General features: G+C 30.4%; 4 protein-coding genes across 5 annotated transcripts; 3 read left to right on the forward strand and 1 right to left on the reverse strand.

Annotated features, from left to right (window-relative positions):
- Positions 1 to 2,074: 2,074 nt before the first annotated feature.
- On the forward strand, positions 2,075 to 3,913 carry LOC130893917 (facilitated trehalose transporter Tret1-2 homolog). Its single transcript, XM_057800370.1, has 2 exons — positions 2,075 to 2,176; positions 2,302 to 3,913. The coding sequence occupies exons 1-2, from the start codon at positions 2,134 to 2,136 to the stop codon at positions 3,690 to 3,692; spliced, it is 1,434 nt and encodes a 477-aa protein (XP_057656353.1). The 5' UTR covers positions 2,075 to 2,133; the 3' UTR covers positions 3,693 to 3,913.
- A 13,562-nt stretch (positions 3,914 to 17,475) lies between these two features.
- On the reverse strand, positions 17,476 to 19,330 carry LOC130894025 (transmembrane reductase CYB561D2-like). Its single transcript, XM_057800541.1, has 2 exons — positions 18,523 to 19,330; positions 17,476 to 18,313 (listed from the first exon to the last, which is right to left on the reverse strand). Exons 1-2 carry the CDS (start codon positions 18,919 to 18,921, stop codon positions 17,792 to 17,794), a joined length of 921 nt encoding a protein of 306 aa, XP_057656524.1. The 5' UTR covers positions 18,922 to 19,330; the 3' UTR covers positions 17,476 to 17,791.
- Positions 19,331 to 19,797: 467 nt separating this feature from the next.
- On the forward strand, positions 19,798 to 23,272 carry LOC130894024 (protein disulfide-isomerase). 2 transcript variants are annotated; one of them, XM_057800540.1, is made up of 4 exons: positions 19,798 to 20,223; positions 20,861 to 21,058; positions 21,796 to 22,067; positions 22,128 to 23,272. In XM_057800540.1, exons 1-4 carry the CDS (start codon positions 20,076 to 20,078, stop codon positions 22,989 to 22,991), a joined length of 1,482 nt encoding a protein of 493 aa, XP_057656523.1. In that variant the 5' UTR covers positions 19,798 to 20,075; the 3' UTR covers positions 22,992 to 23,272. The 2 variants fall into 2 exon arrangements, with proteins under 2 accessions (XP_057656523.1, XP_057656522.1); XM_057800539.1 differs by having other exon boundaries at positions 19,832 to 20,223; positions 21,796 to 23,272.
- Positions 23,273 to 23,872: 600 nt separating this feature from the next.
- On the forward strand, positions 23,873 to 25,369 carry LOC130894078 (DNA-directed RNA polymerases I and III subunit RPAC1). The gene is made up of 6 exons (XM_057800651.1): positions 23,873 to 24,070; positions 24,128 to 24,422; positions 24,493 to 24,618; positions 24,677 to 24,862; positions 24,921 to 25,160; positions 25,221 to 25,369. The coding sequence occupies exons 1-6, from the start codon at positions 24,011 to 24,013 to the stop codon at positions 25,325 to 25,327; spliced, it is 1,014 nt and encodes a 337-aa protein (XP_057656634.1). The 5' UTR covers positions 23,873 to 24,010; the 3' UTR covers positions 25,328 to 25,369.
- Positions 25,370 to 25,855: the final 486 nt, after the last annotated feature.

A 25,855-nucleotide genomic window follows, 5' to 3' on the forward strand; every position in this document is an offset into this window, starting at 1 on the left:
TGAAATGTAGTGGTTTTTACATACCCTTTAACAAAAAAGAGATTCCTATCTTTTGTAGAGCATATAATTTAATTGAAAGAAAAAATTATAAAATACCGTTTTTTCCGTATTAATTTTCTTGTGAAACTTGACAAAAGATTATTAATTAATTCTAGGCAATATCTTGTATCAGCATAATCCCACCGTTCCTCTTAGTTTCTAATTGACCACAATTTTTATCTTCCGCTTATCTTTAGCCAAAGTTTGTTGAATATTCTCACGGATATCTAGCAATATTGTTCCTTTAATTTTATTCATGAGGTATTTGACATTCCGTGGTGCTCCTCGTGAACAATTAAGTTTTCCCACTTAGCATGCTGGATTATACTAATAGAGATGAGAACTGTTGAGTAGTGTGCTCAGTTCGATTCACACGAGAACCGATTTCCCTACATCTACAAGGATCAGGGAAATGGTAATGTTTTGTTTTCATATGAAAATCTATTTTGTACTCGATGTATAATTTTCATCACAAATTTATCAAAACGTACCCAACCAACGTCAACACCGGTTTGATTGTTTGAATCCAAAGACAAGAACAAGAAATACATATCGCTTCACAATACTTTAACGTGGAAGATGGAAGATGAATTATTTTAGGAAATCTTTTCATTGAATTATATGTAATTTCATTTGAATTTTATAATAAAAGACAGTTTTAAGATAATTGAGACTTTTCTTGTATTTGGAAAGCAGCTTGATCATTTTGAATGTATTACGTAAAGTAAATGAAATCTCACAATTATATTTATAATACTAGGATTATGTCTGTAAGTATAGACATGAAAATATTAAATACCGTACGTAAATTATCAGATGTTTACCTTGATTGTTTTGTCGCATTAAATATTGTTGTTTATAAAAAGTGACTAATTATCAGTTTATAAAGACTTAGCACAATCAATGTGTCTTAATTGTGAATCTTTGATATTACCTATGTAACTAGTTCGAGATTGAGAAGCAACATTCAAATCGAATTGAATTTTTTACTGAAAGCCTGTACGATTAAGTTCCATATACTTCTCCGATTTATTATCTTAGGAAGACGATAGAACTTTGAAATCGTAGGATTACTAATTTATATTTTAATGGGTAGGAGACATTGTTATTACAACTGGAATCTCGACTCAACAAATGTCTCGAAATAGCTTATTTCTAATTATCACAACTTTGCTTGCTTACGGGAATTTGAATAATCAATATTTTTTCTTAGAAGAAAAACAGACAGAGATTTGCTTTGAAAATTTTCATTTAACGATTGTATAGTCAAAATATCGTACAGTTAAAAATAACATATCTGTATAGTTTATAATTGGTTATTTAATAAAATTATTCAAGTCGGTTTTTGTTTAATCTAAAGATGTAGTGACTTAAATACAATTTGTTCAAAGTTTAAAGAAGTTAAAAATATAATTTTTGAAAGGGTTCCATCGACGCCGTTGGTATTGAAATCCTCAATAAGACTTTAAAATTCACAACGAACCAGAAATTCGATAAGCGACAAGTTGGGCTTAAAGGTTAGGGGAATGGAAAAGATAAAGATGATTCTTGACATATTTTCAGTATTCAATGTATAATTCTTGGGGATGGCGTATTTTATTAAACAAGAACCACGCTAGTCATCAATCAGAATATTGGATGTTGGATGTTAGAAATCGCTGAGAAAGGGAAAAAATAGAGCCGACGTGTTTAATATTAATCGGATCCCGTGTGGAAAGTCGCTTCCTTCACACTTTTATTGTCTCATTTTTTATTATCAACTATATATACACATTTTTGTAAGTTTTCAAATTTTTATTTAAAAAAAGCTTTGAGTTTTTTTTGTTTCAAATGTTTTCTATCTACACAATCAAATATTCACCTGAATATAATATAATAATAATTTATGATAAATGTATGACATAGTTTATCTTAAAAATATTTCGTATATCTAAAAACTCGAAATGAATTAATTCCATGTTTAGTCTTCTCAATGTTATAAATTAACTAAATATTTAATTTCTTTATTATTTTTACCTCAAAATGATATTATTATTCGCTATTTATACACAAAAGTATTGTCTGAAACGTAATTTGGCAATCTCTTTGTTAAACATGGTTAGCAATGACCTCAAAGTGTTTTTGTCATCAATATCAGGTAAATACTCTTTGAATCAATTTTGATATAACATTTGACAAATTGATTCTTCATAATTTAAAAATAAAGTAATAACGATAGAAAAAATAATATGCTTTAATCTAATCCATGAAATTTATTTCTAGTTAATCTAATGGCACTGATTGCTGGAATTGGTTATTCGTGGTCTTCTCCTTGTACGCCGAAACTGAGAAGTGTAACAGATCCGGATAATAATCCACTAGGAAGACAGGCGACTTTGGAGGAAATATCTTGGATAACTTCATTGCACGCTCTGGGCTCTTTGATAGGTCCACTATTTACTGGTATAGTCAGTAAATCATTTGGAAAAAAGATCACGTTAATTATCTTTTCGTTGTCGCAATTAGTTTCGAGTTTAATTTTGATATTCGCGTTTGATGTTAAACATTTTTACGTTGCAAGATTTTTATTGGGTATCGGCACCGGTTCCGTTTTTTCGGTGATTCCATCATTCGTAGGAGAAATATCACCGACGCGTGTTAGAGGTAGAACCAGTATGTTAAATTCGGTTCTTTTAACTGCGGGACAAACTTTAGTATTGATAGTAGGACCGTTTGTGACCATTAGAACCATAGCTTTCATGACTATTATTATTTATTTCGTATTTCTAACTACTTTTAGTTATTTCGTACCACAAAGTCCGTATGATTATGTAATGCGCGGCAGACCTGATAAAGCGAAAGCAACTTTGCGAAAATGGGGAAGACGTGATAGTTTAGAAAAGGAATTGTTGGAAATTGTTACAATATGTGAAGAATCGTCCAAAGAACAATCGTTAAAAACTATTTTCAAATCGACTATTTTGAAAAAGTGTCTTCTAATTTCTTTGGGATTGGTGTCGTTACAATCTTTAGTAGGTAATCCGGCGATAGTAGCTTATCAACAAACTATTCTCGATTTATCTAAAAATTCTACAGTATCCAGCGATATTTTTATAATTATCATAAGTGTAGTACAACTGATAGGTACATATTTTAGTACTACGTTTGTCGACAGATGGGGCAGAAAGCGTTTATTGATTATATCCTATTTAGGTTTATTCGTTCCACTTGCAATACTAGGATTTTATTTTTTTCTTCTGGAACGTAATTTTAATTTAGATTTTTTCTTTTGGATACCTTTCACTAGTATTTTGATTTACATCTTATTTTATAAAATAGGTGCTGGTCCATTGCCATGGACTCTTAGCGGTGAAATATTTCCACCTTCTTTTAAACCGCTCTTAAGTACCATAACCGTGTTTTGTATGACTCTTGTAAATTTTTTAGTTACTTTAATTTTTCCTTTTATCAGCGTTTATTTAGGTACCGCTTTCAGTATCTGGTCGTTTGCCGTTTTTTCGCTGATCTCATTGATATATATTTCTCTTTTTGTACCGGAAACTAAAGGAAAAAGTTTAATGGAAATACAAAAAATGTTGTTGGGAGAAAAAAATGTGATAAAACATGTAAGGGAGGCGATTAATTTTAATTCAAATGCGTCAAATTTGGAATGAAACATTTTTTATTCAAAAATTACATCTACGTACAGAAAGTTTTTTACATTATGATCATTTACTCAAATAATAATGCGTAGACGAATTCAAAAATTATATCTACAGATGAAACTTATGTACCAAAATTTTTTATTTAATAAAAAGAATTGTTTCGCATGATTAAAATCAATAAATGTATAGTTTATTTTTATTAAACTTTTCAAATATTTTCCTAGATTAAATAATTGTCTTTTCCTTATTTTTAGTGTTAAAAATTACTGTACACTTTAAAACGTTTTAATTGACATGTTAAGAACAAAACATGTTTGCGTCGCTTCGTAACAAAATCGATTCGATTCAACATATCTCTAACAAAGAAACTACCACTATTGGAGTGTGTGTTTCTCGACAAGTCGCGTGTTTTTGCAATAGTTATAGCTCTCTACCGACTCATTTTCTATCCGGGCTCTTAAATTTATGTCTCTATTCACCGACAACCGGACAAAATCAAGTCATCCGTTATGGATTTTAGCACGAAATTTGTCTGAAAAAGATATTTCGAAATTCGCTTACGTCCGTGATAGGAAGTAATATGTCAGAAAGGCGAGAACCTCTAAATATTTTAAGGCCGACAGATAAGTAATACCGCACGACACATTGTTTACGCTGAAACTAAGTTGTTAATTGCTACCAGTAAAGGTATTTAGTAAATTAATTAGGAATATGGATTATTTCACAAACGCAAAAGCGAAATATATAAAAAACGCCCTAATCCCGTGTCAATTTTTTCCGAATACGTTTTTCTCTCTTAAGATTTAGATAAATAAATCGAAATTATAATTGTAATACATATAAATTATCCATAAAATTGTACTAATTGATTGGAATCTTGTGTTTGTTTTATAATAATGTTTTGAAAAAATTCTCGAAAGTCGTGTTTTTTAGCGCATCTGCCAATAAGTCAATAACAGATAGAAGTTTATACAATTCACTTAAGTAGGTTACCGGTAAAGGACTGATTTTGCCATACAGAAATTATTTGATGTTCCTATTCAAATACGCAGACACTAAACATGGTGTATCTTAGAAATTTAATCCAATGTTTACATTACTCCTAGCGTAGAATGTCTCAACATACACATAAACTCTAAGAACCAACCGCTTACGCCTCCGTTGTTGGAGTGTTTTCAATTCCGTATCTAGTACAATGTAATATATAGGTAACGACCACGAGAAGAAAAAAAGGTTATTTTTTTATTTTTTTTAAGCTTAAATACATAAAGACCCGATAAAAAAATTGACTCAAATTCAAACCTAAAATAATGACAGGTTATTTGTAAATTATCTTTTTATTAGCGGATTACATTATCCCGTTGATATTATTCCCAAGTCCCGTCTGGTGTAAATGAGAACATAAAGTGTAAATAAGCCGTGGGAAAATAAGGACGTAAAAAAGTTCATAAGCTTTCATTTTCCTGTAAAAATGTTACATCGTAAAATATTTAAGAGTTGGGAAGTGAAACGTCTGTACTGGATTTGCTCCAAAATGAGGTTTTGTTTTCTTTTAGCAGATATTCCTTTTAATGTAGTCTAAAAGTAATTTGAAATAAATATTTTGACTCGTATTATTCCAATATATCGTTATCCTAAATTTATCCAAATCTATATATATATATATATATATATATATATATATATATATATATATATATATTCGAGTTATATAAACACGTACACTACTGATATTGTGAGACACTACTTTATTACAACACTGTCAAAAGCTTCGTCTGTATAAATAATATCTAGAACGTTCTGTTCGATTTAATAATAGATTATAGTTGTGGTATGGAACGGAATAAGTTATTAATCGATGTTTGTTTTGTAATTACCTAAATAACTTTGAGTAAAAACAGACCGTTTAATTGTGTGTAAGAGTTGGTGTATTAAGCAGTGTGTAATCGGTATTAATATGACCAACGGATCCAGAAACGTTACCTCCACAAAAAGGAATGATTATTCTATTTAACAACTTGATACGATTCCACTGACATTTATTTTTAAATATGACGTATGCGTTTATATTTTCTCATCTAATGGAGGAACGCCCAATTTATTGCACGCGATTCTATTCAGGTGTGGTTTCCAAAATCAAAACTAATTAAGAATAAAGAATATCTGACCAGCACGTGATTATAATATAGATATTTGTACATTCAATAAATAGTAATAATATGAATTTTAATTCAGTATAATTTGTTTATTTACTTTACGTATTTTTGCCTTCAACTTCCTCGAAGGTATCTCTTGACAAGAAAGTTTGGTTATCATTCAATGCGATTTTACTCATTTCAAACATTTTTTTCGTGTGCAAACTCTTACAGCATCTACTCGTTCATCTAATTTTTTTTCGTCGTCGACGTTGCTGAAGTGCTATGTTTTATGTAACGGAATCGGATTAATTTGGATTTGCCGAAGTCGCTAGAGTTTTAAACTCAACGGGATGTTGAATAATTATCTCCTTTTCTTTAAGTATCATTCAAACCGGGAACAAAAGATTTAATAACTCGAAAACCACTCGTATAAGTATTGCTGTTACGCGTTGGTTGAATTTATTTCTACCAGTAAGTTTTAACAGTCGAGCCTCTTCAAACAGTATTCAGCTATATTGAAATGAATATTTACGGGTTTTTTTTATTCTCAAATAAAGATTAAATTAAACCGTCTAAATTGCGGATATTTCAATTTCTGTTTAAATTGCGTTGGTAAAATAAAAAACAAATTAGTTGAAAGAAGAAAAAAAACGTATCGTAGGAAAAATAATATTGAAGAGTGAGCTATTTCTAATGGTTGATTCGAATCTTTTATTTTGAGAAATTTGTAAAAGTATATATTCCATATTTATAGTTGTCGTAGTTATAAATAAATTGAAACACTCGGGATATCCTAAAGTGAAAAGGTTAAACGTTTTATCCTACTAACAGCGCTCTATTAAAAATTAATTCATCTGCAAAGGTTTGTCCTGGAAATTAACTTTCGTATTCTACTAATTTTATTATAATACAAAGTAAAACAAACCAACTTTATATCTAAAGAGAATCGTTAGTAAGTTTTAAACTACATAAACTTATTGCAACAAGACAATTCACTAATTGACATCCATTTAAAAGTTGCAAAGTTTAAGCACAGAATGGGTTTATAACTAGAAACTTTTTACTCTTTTCAAAACTGAAGATTCAAATTTTTACATTATGTAACTTCATATTATACTAAAAATATCATTGACGTGGGTTAATTAGAGAATGATGGCATATATAACGGAAGTTACGTAAAAATATTTAATTCGATGTGAAACAAATTAAAAACAAATCCCCGTGTTCCTTAATGCTATGCTGCGGTTAAATCGGGCCGAAGCTTTGTAGCAAATTTAATCAATTTCAATGAGTTGACACCCTCTGAAGACATAAGTAATTAAATTAGTGGAAGATCTTTCGACGAAACCGCCACATTTTCTAATTAAAAGATATTGAAAATAGGAATGTTGATAAAGATATACGTGTGCTCTCGTTTCGTCTTGTTCGTTGTACAGACTTATTTAAATAGAAAATTATACAAGTGGAAACAAAGATAATAAACTTTGAGTTGAATGAATAGAAAACGAAAAGGGGTCGTAGAAAAGTAAACGAAAATCTACCAAACATCAATAAAACACATTTCTAGAATTCTCAACTAAATACAGACGTTCAATCAAATAATTTTAAAAAATACCTTCAACTAAATGCTACAATATGGCAATTATTTCGAGTGAATATTATAAAAACCCACATACACAAGGAAACAAACAAAATAAAACAGCTTAGCTTCTCGAAAAACCGGAAAACTCCGATTTGATGACATCATAAACTATTTTCAAGAGTTTCACCAGCATGTAACACATCCTTTTCAGTATTTGCGGCTTTCAATAAAAGATAAGTCGGGGTTTAGTATCCTCTAAATAAAAAAGGGTCAAAGGGAATAACAGCAGCATAGGTTACACGGTAAAGATTGAGATAATAAAAATTTTCTAATTTGTACTGTCATAAAAATAATAAGAAAAGCATTTGATGAAATTTAAAATTCTCTGTTTTCCTGTTATGGCTACACTTTAGTTTAATATTGTCACTCTTTCCGGTGAAATGGAGATTATTTAGCAAATAGTAGAAAATATTTTACGTTTTGGACTCTAAAACGTGACAAAAAGAAATTTTAATTACGTACCCTTAGTTGAAGAAAAATATGTTACGTCTTTGCATTGAAAAATAACAAGTAAAGACCACGATTTATTCGGCGAAGGATGTTAACCTACGGCCGATATATAATAAATATCCTTAGGGAATAGTGTAGGAGAATTTCGTAGAGAGAGGGCTAAGCTGAATAGACGTTAACTTTGATAGATACTTTAGAAAAAAAGATTTATTTATTTTTTATTTTCTACCAGATACCTAATATATTACGTCGATATTGATCGATAGCCACGCAATATAAGTATATTAAGAAGCGAAATAATCATTTTTTCAAAATGGACTAAAATGTCGATGTCTCCCAATAATAGACACAACAATAAATACATCAGTTTTCGAATAAATTGAAGATTTAATTACCAATGTAAGAAAACTATTTTGTGAAAAGATTAAAGTGGATGGAGAATATTATATTAAAACAGCATGTGACACAATTTTAATTTAATTGTTCATACACGTACGTGTATATGATATATATTCGAGTCATAAAATTTGCAATCTAGGTACTTGACGCGTCGAGATAATCTAACAGTAGCTTCATCATACAAAATTTATCTATTATTTTATCACCAGAAATTTCTTCATAAAAAATACCATTACATCCTTTAATGGGGTAATAAAAGTCTGGTTTATTCGCTTCAACACTTTACCAACATAAAAATAACAATCGTCTCTTCTGATTAAGAGCGATATGACGTTTAAAATAGATAACAAATGTCAAGTTGTTACGTACTTTATTGAATATGAATATCATAATTTAAAGTGCAATAATAATTTTATGCAGTCTACATTAGAATATGTACATCTTTTGTTATCTGTAGATAATATTTACTATCATCATATATTTCAAAGCGGAAAAGATTTGGAAAGGTCAATCACATATTGTTTTTTTATTCGACTGTAACAAATATCCGGAGCTCGCGAGATTTATTTTCGGAAAAATTCGAATTACCTCAGATGTAGAGAGACAGAGAAAGAAAGAAAAGACATTGAATCAGTACTCAAATAACTGAAGTGAAAGCCAATAAATCTCTAGTCTAAATTGAAATATAAACCAAAATTATTTCAAATTTTCAGATCAGTAACTTTTTAATGCATTGTTTAAACATTTCTTATTATTTTCCATAGAAAACATTTTAGAATTGAAAAGAATATGAATATTTTGGTCTAAAAAAATAATTATCCATCTAAACTCTATGCTATATCCAGTTGTTTAAGAAAAAATTGAATTTACCTACTCATATCTTATCTATATATAGTTACCCAAATCAATAACTCAGCATCAACGCCAAAACGGTAGACAGAGGTTTTCCATATCGACAAGACAAGTGTTTCCCTCGAGGCGAGCTGATGCAAATGGCAGTCGCGGGGATTCCATATTTTACCGTAGCTTCATATTCATATAAATAAACAACTAAGACATATACACAGTTAATATTAACGAAGAGGTATTTCTCTTTGACGGCTGGCGTTAGGTTGCTACAGAGCCGTTTTAATGAAGACGAGCAGCCCCATAGTGTATAGCTACATATTCCGAAAAAAAAAACGCATGAACGAAAATCATTGTGAAAAATAGTATGAAGAAGATATAATTAAAATTTACAGGTATATAAGTTAACAGAGGTCATAAATTTAAAGATAATATGTTGTTTTTATGATAGCTACAGATCAGTATATGTGTTACAGGAAAAGTAGATTATTAGAGACAGTTGACTCTGCCTAGGAAGAGTTAACTCTCACTAAAAGTTTCAGTAAAAGTTGGATAAACAAATCAACTTTACCTAGGAAGAGTTAAGTATACCTACTGTGGTTTAGTAAAAGTTTATTCCGAGATGTTGCTCTTCTCTTATAACTGCGCGCGCATATTTTTGTTTTGTTTATGTTTATTCCAGCTCTAGTTGTTTACTGTCTTTACCGTTGTCTTCCCGTTCACGTGTCTATTTGTTGCTATTAATAACAGCAACCAAGGATTCAGTAAGTGTTTACATTGCAATAATTAGTTGCAGTTTGTTATAAAACTTCATTAATAGCCCAGTAAACGAAGTAGTTTAAAGTAGTAAAGTTATCTACCTAATGTGTGTCGTGATTCTCCGAATTTGAACGATCTTACGCTAATTGGACAGCCAAAAACCGAGTTGGAATCTGTTTTTTCTTTCATTCATAGTTTACATGCCGCTCAAGGCAAAGATAAACCGGAAAAGTAATATTTTATTATCTATAAGTTAGGTTAGGTTAGGTTAGGTCGACTTTACCAAGGCCAAATCGGTTTTCCCCTTGCAATAAGTCAACTTTTACTAACTCAAGGCAGTAAGAGTATACTTTCCCTAGGTCTAGTCAACTCTGTCTAGTAGATGTTGTTTAAAATTTACCACTTTTCCCTTTTAATCAACTTTTACTAAAAAGTCCAATAAGAGTTGACTTTACCTAGGAAGGGTCAACTCTTATCGAAGAATCCACTTTTCCTATAACATATATATATATATATATAGACACCAACTTAAGATTTTTATATATGTAAAATTTTTATTTTATTAGTACAAATTTGGTTTTCTTTTTATATAACTTGATTGTAAACAAACAAACTTCTTTCTTGTACACTTAGGACAAAGAAAACGTGTCAAAATGTGAATAATGATTTAATTTTGCGTGCTCATAGTAATGTGATCGATAAGTACACCATTAAGCCAGATTGAAATTAACCTACTTTTGGGTAATAATTGTTGAAAAATCACACGCAAGAATTATTTTTATCTGCGTAAATCGCGGTCGAATTGCGGTGGTAGCGTGCGAAAAAATTCGTTTTTCCTCACTAAAGAGAAAACTTCGGAAAGTTGGGGACGCTTAACATGACTTTCCATTTTATTAATTAACACTTCTGATGGATCGATTATAAAAAGAATAATCATTTTTTTGCAAGAAGCTTTTAATTGTAAAATTTTCTTATTGAATTCCATAAATATTGATACAATTTGGTATATTACACACCATTACACACCAATTTTACAGATACAAGTAAACACAAGTATTCAGCTTTTTAATATTGAACAATGAAGAAAATTCTGCATTTCTTATTTTTGGCCTTATGGCAAATTGTCGGAAAAATAAACAATAAAGGTCCGTGTGTACCGAACCTGTTTAAAAGAAAACGTGGTGAAAACATAAACATTTGGAATTCAGTCGATCTACAAGCAAACATCAAGGTTAGTGCTAACATTTATCAATCGACAGATGATTTTTCTGTACAATGTACGCTCAGGTATTCTATTCTTGACACGTTCAAAAATACGTTCAGAAAATGTGGCAATTCATTATTCATGGTTGGCTACACCGACGGGAAATTCGGAGATCATTTATCAAGAAGTGAAGAATTCTATACATATAACAGGCAGGACCGTTTTCCTGGGATTATTTTCACTTACGTCTTTTCCAAATCATTTAGAATAATAAAGCGGGAAACGATAAACAAACGTCAATATTTCCGGTTATTTAAACAAAAACTCATCTAATACAGTTAAAAGTTAAAAACTTACAATGTCGAAAGTAAAATAAAACTACGATAACCAGAATTGAAAAAATTATTCAAAGAAAAGAAGGCTGACTTTTATTCAACATGTATTTACACGTTTATCAATTGATTCGAAGTAAAATCCTATTTTCCACTTCGTTATGAGAATGTTTTTCTTTAATTTCAGGTTCTTGAGGATTTGTGAATATGTTAATGAAAGAAGTGTTTAATATGATCAAAATAGAACTACAAGATTTTATTTATTTCAATTCCACTGTCTTCATCGTGATTATTGAGATATTTGAGTTAGAAAAATATTCAAAAGTTATTCTATTCACTTTGCTTTCGAAGAAATTCTTTAAGTTTAATAGGAATACAAAAATTGCTGCATATTCTATACAATGACTTTCCATTTTAACTAACAATAGACCGTGCACGGATGTTCTTAGCAATATTGGTCGTCCACCGCGTTTCCTCCCTTTTTCAATTTTCAGGACGAACTTATAATAACGAATTGGTCGAACACGTTGTCTGGCATAACTCACATCTGGACAAATTATTCCCTAACAGTTTCTAATATAGATATTTTAACACAAAACGGGAATTTGATAAAATGAATGTTTTTCTTTTAATTTTTGTTTTTGTTTATTTCATTTCTACTTTCCGGATATCAACATATAAATAATTGTACGTATTGCTTTTCTTTTATGCGGATCTTTATTATTTATAGATAGATTAATAGATAATTGTTTTCAAATACAAATCGAATTTAGTATCAATATAATCGAAATATTCTCTCCGATTCTCATTGCAAATTGATAACAATTTCGATTTAACTGGTAGTCTGTATAATTTCTGCTGGCATAATGCCGGAAACGTTCCAAATAATCATCCAAATAGCTTGATTAGAATAACACCAGAAGTGACATTTAATCTTCCAACATCCATTGTTTGATCCACACGCAAGACAGATTGTGTAAAGACCGGAAATTACTATGTGTCAATGGCAGGTTGGTGTAATCAAATCACTTTCAATTATAAATTATCATAAAGTTTTTTCATTGTAATTGATTTATTTATATTAGCCTACAATATAGTAAAAGTATAATTTCAAAGACACGGTTCGCCATATTCCATAAGTCGACTTGTATAATCAATAAATGAGTGACGTGAGAGTAAGTGACCCTTTTATTATTAAATTTGTTTGTTACCTAAAGTTTTGGCAAACACAAACTGTAGATAGCGTGGTGGCGAGAGCTTAATTCGCATTTACATGTTAATCGGAGTATAAATTGGTCAGATAATGATAATGGATGGCGTTGGTCGGTCTACATTCCCCAATCAGTTTATTTGTTGTAGGAACGTTTATTTTTAAGAGTCCCAGACGACAGGATCAACTTATAACTGACGTCTCTTTTGTATGTTTAGAAAAAAATACCAAAAACTCGTTATTCGGTATATGTGAGAGAAAATTAAAAAAAAAATGGATTGTGCGAATAAACAATAGAACTGGCTAAAAACTAGACATGAGCAGTTAATATTGAAATGTGTGCAATACTTCTGTATGCTTTCAATGAAATTATCAGACAAATACTATAATTCTCATAGTTGAGACCGTACAATACATTCCGAAATTCATTCATTCATTCATCAAACGAACAAAACTAGTACTCGAATCACAAAAAGAGTATACACACGTTCAAGCATCGTATAATTTCGTGTTGAATATGAAGCGCAGTTGTATATTTGAGATATACCTTCACGTACACACATATATATATATATATATAATTTGAATCCCGCTTCGGCTTTTAGATGAAAACTACGAAACAGATAACGGACAATGGTCTTTGTTGATTTCACCGAACAACCAACTTGGCAGACTTTTCATATTTCCATGCTTATTGATTAATTTTATGGTTATTGTTGTTCGAAATGGAAATTTTCGTAGTTCGCGAGAAAAAGAATAAAATATATTTTGTTTATCGGATAATACATTTATTAATAAACCACCAAGCGAATTGTTTCGATTCTCTCTCTCCCTCTTCTCTAACCGACTAGAAACATTCTCATTAGATGAATTATTTTGGTTGGCATTAGAAATGGCGTGGTCTACTAGAACCAACGGCGGTATAAACTTCGTTGCGAAGTTCACTGTTTAATTTTCGGTAGAGTTTGCGATGCGGTAAGTCAAGGATAAGAGGCGATCTCCCGTTTGATATTTCTCCTTCTAATGGAATGTCTGAGATATTTCCACCGCACTTGTTGCATCTATAAACATCATAACTACCAATTATGTAATGAACCCTTCCAATATATCCTAACAAAAATTCTATGTAGTACTTCTACGTAAATAAGATCATACTCTAGAAAAAATTATTTATTAACAAAATAATTTGAAACAAAATACGAAAGTGTTTGTGAAATATGTGCAGAAAAATGTTTACTTAGTGAATATAATAATATTGTGGAATATAAATCCGTTTTGTTGATTGAAAAGATGGAATGCGTTTTGTGGTCGTGTTACTCCAATGTATTGAGCCGATTAATTTAATACATATCCACGTTAACCAGTCAGTTTTCATAATATTGTACAACGTAAATAGTGGGAATAAATCATGCGACCACATTCGGATATAAATCGCACTTTGTGTAGGAACAATTGCCAGGTGCTGTCGACAATCGTAAATCATAGCAAACGCAAATATTAGTACACGTATAATAATATAACGGTAAAACTGCGTTAGGCTGAGCTTGTTGTTGTTAATTCCAATTCCGGTCTAGTTAAACAAGTTAATTGTCGATCGATATTTCGAACAACTCAATAATTATTAGTCATTACGATTTAGAAAAAAGGCCAATATAACCAAGTAAGTGATTGATTAGGACAAGCCTGGAAAGTGGCGGTTTATGTTCTGCGGAAAGAAGACAGAGAAGTTTTCATATGAAATTATTGACGAATTAACAAATAAGTAGATAACCGACCACGTTTATAAAAACACTATAAATAAATAAATAAATGTATCATAAAAATGAGTAAAGCAGGGTCTACACTATGCCGCGGTAGGCCGGACGGGTTGATCCGGGTCCACACCGAAAACGAAGTCGACCGGGTTATTTCTACCTACATTATAGTTTCAACACCAAGACTGGTGACTTCGTTGAAGAGTACTTTTTAGAAATTGGGAATCTGAACTATCCCATAGAAGACGACGTTCTCTATATAAGTCTATTAACACTAAAACTTGTTCGTCATTCCACTCCATCACTTAAAATGAACAATAAAAAACCCTAGTTAAACAAACTGAGACGAAAATAAAATAATTCGTCTAGTTCGGTCGGAGGTTTAATTGTAACTGAAGCCGCTCGGTACGTCCCCACTCTATATTTTTGTTCGGTTCGGCTCGGCTTCCTTTGATCTGTATCTACTTTATGCGGGTGGGGATCGGCACGACCCGGGCCGGCATTTTCTAACCCGGCAAAGCCGCCCGGGGCGTCTACATCAACGCGGCTTAGGCCGCCCGGCCTACCCCGGCATGGTGTGGACCCTACTTAAGATCTTATATTGTCCCTTTTAAATTTTATGGTACTATATATACCCCAATAAAAGTTGAAAGTAGTTTTGGATTTCCCGAATGATTAACAATAGTGTAATATCTCCCAACATCTGCAGATATGTTTTTTCTTAGAAACATCACGTTTATGGAAATATTGAAATTTCCAACTATTTATTGTAATTTAGCGTCTAATTATTAAGTATCGATCTTTCGAATTAGGTCAATTACTTTGTGACTAAAAACTGTAGTAGAAAACACTTAACAAAACGGAATCCCAGAATTTCGAAAATAAATAAATCATGACACAGTAGTCTTTTCCGAGTGTAACATCAAGCAGGACCTGCCAACGAACCCAAAGCTTTCTCTCTATATTTAACGACTTCTTCATTGAATATGTATACCGGCCGTATCAAATGGAAATTTCGCATAGTTTACCTCTTATATATACTTAAATTTGATGAACTCAGATATACATTTCACTTCTTTCATGTTATTCTCTCAAAAGAATGGTTTTTGTTCGCTAACGATAAGAGATTCAGACCCCTGCTAAATTATTTATGTTTCGGATGAAGAAGATCGATAAAATATCCCTAATATAAATCTACTTTTCAATTCACCTCTATATAAATATATACGTTCAAACCCAACTTTGGAATAATTTCCATGAAAAAATTATCTATTATTATGATTATGATTTTAAAAAACCAGTTGATTTATATGTTTCATTGCATTATTTTTTAATAGTAATAATCTCATTAAATATATAACTCAACATTCAACAATCTACCGTGAATCCGTTACAATGTAAATATTTGCAAATATTTTTCACTTTCCCTTTGTTTGGATTGACACTTCTTCCATGGTTTCTCGAATTTTCGTGTTGACTTAAAGGACTGAAAACTCCCTGACGTGCAGTATAATTATTTCCGATTTCTTGTTGATTTTTACGTTCTTTGCAAATACTATCACCGAGTCTATTGTTTAAATTACGTTTTTTATTTTTTCAAAAAAAGATGAAAACATATTGCTTTGCCTACGACGATTGTTTGATAAATATTGATTTTCTACATTAATTCTCGGAACAAAAAAAAGGAATATAACGAGAATTGTAACAAAAAATATTTGCACCAATATTTTCGTTGTTGTTCATAATTTTGATGAACTTTTGCAATAATAAATCGGGTCTACTTAAAAAAGAATCGTTTTATTGTACTTATTTCAATGAATATACACACCTACATACATTTCCACAGATTCTATTTTCACTATTTCATTTTATTGCTAATATTGAATTTTGCAAAGGATACGTTTCGATTTTATAGCAAATTGTACGGAAAGCGAAGGATATAATTTCTCCTGTTGTTTGAATAAGCCGTATCAAATCAGAGTTAAACAGTGAATGGTGCATCAAACTATGATTCTCAATTCTCTCTCCGCGTGCACACGTCTAATTCCTATTATCTGTTATTATAAAGTTATCATAATACTGCATTGATTACTTGATTCCTGATTGGGGAATTATCCTGATACATGAAACCGATGTTTAAACTATAACGATATGATGCAATAAGCAAAGAAACAAAACTTGTTAATGTGGAAATCATTTTAAACCAAAAATCTTAAATACATTCATAAATAATAAACATTTATTAATAATTCGTTTGTGTAGCACGGCGACTAATCATAATTAAATAAAATAATAAATAGATTCGAACAAAACTATTCATCCTTTGATAACAATAATGCTGAATTTATGTATAAAAAAAATTAAATATTTGATGTTTTTTCTTAATAAAACATGATGGATAATGAATAGATGCAGGTGACATTGAAAATTTATCAATAATTATTCCTAATCATTGTGCATATTTATTTGATTCATCGATTTGTTTATCCTTGAAGTGATACAATATCTCAACAGTTATCACGATTATAATGTGTTTTCTTTACTATTATTAGTCTATTAGATACTAATCTAATCAATTATATTGAAAACCAGATATAACATAAATTTGTTTTAAACAATAGTTAACATTGCCCACGATATTTTATATATTAAGGACCAAATTGCACTTTATCTTACTAAGAAATATTGCCCAAAATAATCCGCAATTAAATATTATTTTAAGCAATACCTTACCGACATCTATTCATAAGTATTAACTATTTCGAGTAGGTACAGTATTGTATAAAATAATAATTTAATCGCATCTATTGATAAATAGCAACGTTAGTTACCTCGAAAATGTAGAGTTCTATAAATGTTGCTGAAAACAATACTTTATCGACATCTATTGGTAAGTAGCAACGTTAATTATTTCGAATTAGTAGTGTCCTATTTTATTTTAAATACTGTAGCGACATCTATCAATAAGTAGGAACATTAACTGACTAGAATAAGTAGATACCTAATAAATTAAAATGATTAGTGACATCTATGAATAAATAGCAACGTTAATTGCCCCTTATAGTATATAAAAAATAGAGATTTATTTGGAAGTTTTTCGGTATTGATGAGACAGCAAATATATAAAATTCAATTAAAAACTATTCATTGCTCATATTTTAAATGAAATGTAAGTTGTAAGCTATAAAAAACGTATAATTAAAAAAGAAATATTTATTTGTATAAATTTAAACATAATAGAAAATGGATACTTAAATTTAAATGTTGAATACTGAATAAAATTTGTGAAAATTCTGTTCTGTTGAAGCGTGCAAAACAATAAAATCTACAAATACAATCACATTTGGCTGCTCTTCTGTTCCTAATAATAATGGTTATATATCAATATGAAAGAATTTTCTCAATGTCTTGCGCCATGGTCTTTGCGAGGTCCATATGGTAACATAAATAGCGGTAACTAAACCTAACATGAACAAATATTTGTTATTATCAGTATTTCTCTTAAACCAATTTGTGTATACGCTCATAATAAGAGACAGTCCTCCAAAAGTGACTACAACACTACCACTAGCAACATGTATGGCAGTATTTAAGGACGGTTTGATGTATTGTTTAAGTTCGACATCAAACAAAGAAGTAGTACCATTGATAGCAGAAGGTATACATCCTAATACAGCAATAAGACCGAAAATAGCATGTAATGATTTGAAATGCTCTTTACCTCTATCATTTTTAGTTTTAACTGCTATTATAAATCCAATGGCTACTAATATCATACTTATAACTATGGCTATCCAATGGTAACGAAGTTTTAAAGTACGATCTAATTTCAATCGTCTACCTACTGGATTTTCTTTTGAAATAAACAAAACTCCTTCAGTCATTAAGAACATCCACTAAAACAGAATAAAAATTTTTTGATTCTTCATTCTTTTCATTCAAACATTATGTTAACTCAAATTTCAAACAATCGAAATGACTTTTAATTTAAAAATGTAAATTTTAGAATATACACAACGTAATGTTCACGATTATTGGAGTAGTAGCCATGACTTAACCTATATTTTGATAATTCTAATTCGATACAAAAAACAAAAGAACTCACCCCCAAAGAAAGTAAAAACGGGTGCCATGTGAAAAAATCAAAGGGACGTGAAAAACATGCATACAAAATAAGTCCGACAAATAAGATAACACAAATATGTGAAATTGTAGTCAAGTCATCTTTTAAACCAGGAGGAGGTGTCGGTCGAGGACCCTTCTTGAATTTTTTCTCTTTATCCGCACCACCTTTTTGGTTTGATTTCTCCATTATTTCTTCAGAACCCATTTCTTTTTCTTCAATTACTGAACTATCACAGATTTTCACCTTCACTTCCACTTGCTCGATCGAATTAGAGTGAGAGGGAGACAACAATGATTCGCTACATTGTGGCGGGTTTAATTTAAAATCTTTTGTATGGCTTATCAGCTGCACGTCCTCTTTTTTGGCGATTGTTTCCATTATCTTAGCTAACAGATCTTAATTTTTTTTAAATATTCTACTATTTGTTTTCAAGATAATAATTACGTAATTGAATTTATATGCGATTATTCTTGATGACTTGAATAATTCGTATAAATGTACTTGAAACAATTTGTCTGATATTTATTACGATTGCGTCTTCTAATATACTGCATGATAATATTATAAAATATAAGTTACTGCAGATAACCCTTGCCATTGTTTATACAATATGTTGAGATTAATAAATGCTACAATTAATGTTGATGAATATATACACAAGATGCGTGTATTTTTTTAGCATAAAATCTGTTGTTTATCTTTAGAAAATATGTAATTATTGATGTTATATTCTGAATATCCTCATTAAAATAAAAAAAATTTATTAACTTACATATTCACACTCCATCTTCTGACATTGTATTCATTTCAGATGTGTATGTATAGATTTCTACATTTACCGTATTGAGAAATTATTACTTAGTATATTTGCTTGTAGATGTCGAAGCATATTCTGGTATAAAGTAAATAAATATTTTCTCGATAGTTGAATTGAATTGATTGATAATATTTGTTTGAATATTCTTTTTTTATATCAAGAAACCAATTAAAAGTTTAGATTAATGAATTTTTGTAGAAGATAAAATGTTAGCTCGCTAGTGACATCTGTTGATGAATATTAACACTATTACTTCTAGTGTGCTCTTGGTTTTAATTAAGATTTTTTCTTCAACTCGATGTACATGTTGGAGATCTTATATATTTTAATATGAAACTGAAAACTAATGTAATAATACTTGTTTTTCTAATATTGGAATAAATTTATCGCCGCTTATAATTGTTGTATTGGAAGCTTAGCCAGTGCCCCTTCAACTGATGACATCTATGTTATCTTGACAGCTTTCATAACGGTATCCGCTATAACCCTTCGCTATCGTAAAATACATTTCTTAACCAATCAAATCACCACACGAAGTGTTTGTTGTTTTGTCAGCTTAATAAGTTCCTTATTATAAACAGAGTCTGGTAACGGGAATTCTGTTCTTTTTCATTTGATAGTCGATTGGGCCGGTTCCCAGTTTTCTTAATTGTGCCACGTCGATGTGTGCATTTTCAACAAGTTTCATTTTGTAGTCGTAACATACATTTTCAAAATGATAGGGCGAACGGGTTTGATATTGTTCTTTTTAAAAATAGTTTTTGCCGCCGAAGAAATTAAAGTCGATGAAGGAGTTCTCGTACTTACCAAAGACAATTTTGAAAATGCCGTAAGCGACAACGATTTTATATTGGTGGAATTCTGTAAGTACATATATTCTTTTAAATATCGACAGCACTTTTTGTAATAAAATTTATGTAAACATAGTTTTTAGTACTTGATACAGGTTTTTTATTATAGAAACTGTATTACTGTTTAAACTGGATTAGTTTGAAACTGAGTGGGTTTTATTTTACATTAATTATATGTAACTCCTTTTTACTAATTAAGCACGTATATTATAATGTATAATTTCGATGGAAAAATACGTTTTCTTTATTACGTTTTTCATTTACAATGAAAATATTTCAAATATGTACTGATAAATTAATGTATACAACATTTTTTTACATATGTTAAACATATTTATTTTTATCACAATTGGACATAATTCCTTGACATATTCTCGTGTCGTTCGTATCAAATTATAATTTTTTCATATTATTTCTGTTTATTAATGAGGTTTTTTTATATCATCTTTCAGGATTTCTTAATAATTTTTTTAGTTTCCTTTATTTACCGAAGAAATAGGTTAGTTTGCTTTAAAATAAATTAGAATGCAGCATACTTCAATATTATCATCGTATCCTTGATAAAATTGTGGGTGTATCAAAATTTTATTGCCATATATTCATTTAAAAATTTTAATGATTGTCTAGATAAGGTTATTTTTATATGTAGATGCTCCTTGGTGCGGACATTGCAAAGCTTTAGCTCCCGAATACGCCAAAGCGGCTAAACAATTGGAAGAACAAGGATCGGCGATTAAGCTTGCAAAAGTAGATGCCACCGAGGAGGCAGATCTTGCTGAAAAATTCGGAATCAGGGGATATCCCACATTGAAATTCTTCCGCAAGGGAACACCTACAGAATATTCAGGTAAAATATCGTATTTTTGTTTATTTAGTAGACACTTTCAATATTAATAATGTTTTTTTTGAATTTGGTTTAATTGATTTGTTGATAAAAGTATATTGAACATTCGTATATTAGACGCTTCATGTTGATGCGATCCATTTGCAAATAAAACCTATAGGGAAAATAAAATCTAACCGTACAAATTAATATATAAAGACAATCAGTTAATTGAGATATCAAATATTTATACAGGGATTATCACAATAAACTACTTGATATTTATTTTTCTTTTTTCATTTAGAAAAAAATATTTAATTAGTATTATTTCAAATCTAAATAAACATCAATATTTTTGGGTTTAGTTATAAGGTTATGTTGATATCAAATTGGTAACGAAAAAAATATTTTAAAACATGTTATACTATATAAAAATGATAATAATGGCGAGTTTTTTTCCACGACAATTACACTGTGTGACGGGCGTTTCGTTAACCAAGTTATCATCTCTTCAGAAACACTTACACTACACTAGCACTACAGTAACACTCACAATTACCAGTCTCTGAAGACGATAACTTGGTTATGGAAACGCGCGTTTGATAGTGTAATGTGAGTGTTGGTGTAGTGGTAGCATACAACAGTGTATTTCTAACTCAGTCAAATGAACCTTATAGTCAATAATGGTGTTTCTTGAGATTTCTTTCGATTTTTCTTTTATTTTTTGTTGGATTTCCTCAATTTTTTTTATAATTATATAGGAGGTAGACAAGCAGATGATATCGTTAATTGGTTATTAAAGAAGACCGGTCCTCCCGCTAGAGAAATAAATACCGTCGAAGCAGCCGAAGAATTAATCGATGGTAACAACGTTATCGTTATCGGTTTTATCAAAGATCAAAGTACCGATCTCGCAAAAGCTTATTTGGAAGTGGCTTCCACGATCGACGATATTCCTTTCGCGATTACATCGGAAGATGCAGTTTTCGAAAATTACGAAGCTAAAGATGATACCTTGGTGTTGTTCAAAAAAGTAATATTACTGTACTTTCGATATTCGATAATCGTATTTTTTTTGTCGTTTTTGTTGCAGTTCGACGAAGGTAAAGTGGTATACGAAGGCGGATCTACCGATGCGGAAATAAAGAAATTCATAAAAACAAATTCGTTACCTTTGTTGGTGGAATTCAATCACGATACGGCGCAAAAGATTTTCGGCGGCGAAATTAAGAATCATTTATTGATGTTTTTGAATAAAAACGACGAATCTTATGCCACCATTTCCGAAGCAGCTAAATCCGTCGCTAAACCTTACAGAGAAAAAGTACTTTTCGTAACGATCGACGCCGAAGAAGAAGACCATCAAAGAATATTAGAATTCTTCGGTATACAGAAGAAAGACGCTCCGGTGGCTCGTCTGATCCGATTAGAAGAAGATATGGCTAAATACAAACCGTCGACTGAGGAATTAACAGCGGAAAATATTCAAAAATTCGTCGACGATTTCTTAGCCGGTAAACTTAAACAGCATCTTTTGAGTCAGGAATTACCTGAAGATTGGGATAAACAACCAGTGAAGGTGTTGGTGGCTAGTAATTTCGATAGCGTCGCTTTGGATTCGACTAAAGACGTATTAGTGGAATTTTACGCTCCTTGGTGCGGACATTGCAAACAATTGGTACCCATCTACGATCAACTTGGCGAACATTTTAAAGATAACAACGACGTTATTATTGCTAAAATGGACGCTACTTCCAACGAATTAGAACACACGAAAGTAACTAGTTTCCCTACCATTAAATTGTTTACCAAAGGAGAAAATCGAGCGATCGATTACAACGGTCCGAGGACGTTGGAGGAATTGATTAAGTTCGTCGAATCCGGTGGCGTAGACGTCGAACCTTCCGAAGAAGAAGAAGTCGAAGACGTCGATGCCGCCAAAAAAGACGAATTGTAATTCCGTGTGTAAGCGAAAGTGAAAAATTGAAAAAAAATGAAATACAAAAAAAACTTATTTATATATATTTTTAGATTCTTCTTCTTTTTTGTACAGAATATTGTTTGTGAATGATATTTTTTTTGGTTAGTGTCCTTTAATTTAATCACTTTATTTAAATCGTTTTTTCGAGAATATTGAAGATTTCAAAAATCTCTTGATACTTTTTTTATAAATTGATTATGTATAAATAACATTTTGTGAATAATTTATATTTGTTCATTAAATGCGTTTCCGATATATCTTTTATTGTTTTATTTCCAATTCCAATACAATTTAAAAGCACCTCGTATACATTAAAAGGTAGAGGTGAGGAAAAGCGCTAATTAATTGTAATATTCTATATCCATAGAAATCGCCAGTTATTGTATACTTAAAAGTTTCTCCCAACTCTACTCTTTCACGAAACGTATATATAATAAATACATTCTATTAATAAACTTGTCATTATAAAAAAGAAGAAAATTATGTCATACAACGTCATGACAAGCATACACTATACTGTCAAATAAACGTAGTCAATTGAAATTTTATACCACCACTAACTACTCTAATATCTAATGATATTAAAATTGATAACTATAACTTCCATTCTACTGCAATTAAATTCATATAATACATTCATATAATAATACAACTTAACATTTTTTATAATAGTTTATTTAAACGAATCTTCCAACTCTACTCTTAAAGGAAACTTGAATAAATTCTGTTGGATCTATACATTATATTTATTTATATAACAAAAACAGAAGAAAATGTTATTTTAAGCAATCGATTAGATATTACGGTGCAAGTGAGCATAAAAGCGCAATTGCCACACTACAATTTTTTTTAATATTGCTACACTTTCAGTCACAGAACTTGTAGTTTCGGTGGTAGTCCGCGTAAGTAAAAGAACGTATAAAACTTGTAAACATAACCACGTTTTTTTCTAGTGGTGTGTTATTAAATAAGAAAATATATTTAATTAAATAAATATGAACTCTGTAAATGACGAAAAACCTCGAATAATACTAGAGGAATATAAAACATCTCGAGTAAGCTACACCTATAAAATATTAAAAATTATAGGTTATTTATAAACTTCATTTTAGAATTTACCGAGTGAACCTACTGTTCTAAACGAACCGTTTTCTATAAAGAATTTCAAAAAAAAATTTAGAATAGTCATAGTCCGAAAGGAAAACGACGAATTGGAATTTGATTTAATAGGATTACATCCGTATTTAGCGAACACGTTCAGGAGAATAATGTTAAGCGAAGTACCTAGTATGGCGATCGAAAAAGTTTTTATACACAATAATACTTCTATAATTCAAGATGAAGTTCTTGCACATCGTTTAGGATTGATTCCTCTTAAAGCAGATCCGAGATTGTTTGAATATAAAGGTTAGTTTTTTTTATTATAATCGTTTAATATTGAAATATTGTTTAAATTAACGTCGAATATTTGATTTAGACGCTTCCTCTACAAACACGGAAAACGATTCACTAGAATTCGAGCTTAAAATTAAATGTAGTTATAATAAAGAAAGTAACAAAAAGGAATCGTCGAGGGTTGAAGATATGTACAAAAATAATAATGGTAATTATTTTTTTTATCAATTTTCTGTTTTACAAATACGTTATTGATATATTTTCAGTATATTCGAAACATATAAAATGGATACCGATTGGAGAACAACAAAAAGAACGTTTCAAAGAAATCGACGTCGGTCCAATCGATTCTGATATACTTATAGCGAAAATGAGACCAGGACACGAATTGGACATTAAAATGGTGGCTGTTAAAGGAACTGGTAAAGACCACGCTAAATTTTCACCTGTCGGTAAGCTACAATAACTGAAAACTTTTCCGTATTCCTATTTTCTGTATTTTTCTCGTAGCTACGGCTTTCTACAGAATGATGCCCGATATAAAACTAATAAAAGAAGTGACCGGCGAATCCGCTTACAAACTTCAAAATTGTTTCTCCCCAGGCGTTATAACTGTAAAAGAAGAAGAAAACGGAAGAAAAATTGCAGTGATTAATAACCCTCGGTATGATATAGGCAGCAGAAACGTTTATAGATACGACGATCTTAAAGATGCCGTTATTATGACAAAAATTCAAAATCATTTTATATGTAAGTGAAGTGCTTGAAAAAAAACTTGTGGGTAAAACTTTTTTTCTTTTTCTTTTTCAGTTACTATCGAATCTGTGGGTGCTTTGAAACCGGAGGACATATTTAAAGAAGCCGTTAATTCATTGAGGAGCAAATGTGCTTCATTATTGGAAGAATTAAATTTATAATTTCATTTTATATTTGAAATAAATGTTTTTAATATCATAAAACGATCTTTTTTCCCCATAAAAATCATTTAAATATAGCGGAAAATTCACTTACACACTAACAATTCACTAACCCTTAACAACGAACATAAATTTTTCACTTACACACTTAACAACTCAGTAGACTATTCACTAATACTTTACAATGCACTTAACGACGTACTAAATTATTCACTTACATACTTAACAATGCACTAGACTATTGACTAACACTTAACAACGCACTAACTAATGACTATTCACTTACAATCTAATTTATTTTGACCCATTAGCGCTCAATTTAACTAACCTAACCAAACAAATTACTTTTTTGCAAACGATATTATGAAAAAAACGTTTTGTTACATTAATTGAAGATTAACGCACAGAACGTGTCTTAAGAAGAAACACATACTTTTGTTATTCTTGGGATAAATTCAAATTAAAAAGAAATTTAGACGTGTAATTTAAAATGTCACAAAAAAATTAAGTTACAGAAAAACGTTGCCA

The sequence above is a fragment of the Diorhabda carinulata genome, chromosome 5 (genome assembly GCF_026250575.1).
Source record: "Diorhabda carinulata isolate Delta chromosome 5, icDioCari1.1, whole genome shotgun sequence".
In the NCBI taxonomy this organism is placed as follows: Eukaryota; Metazoa; Arthropoda; class Insecta; order Coleoptera; family Chrysomelidae; genus Diorhabda; species Diorhabda carinulata.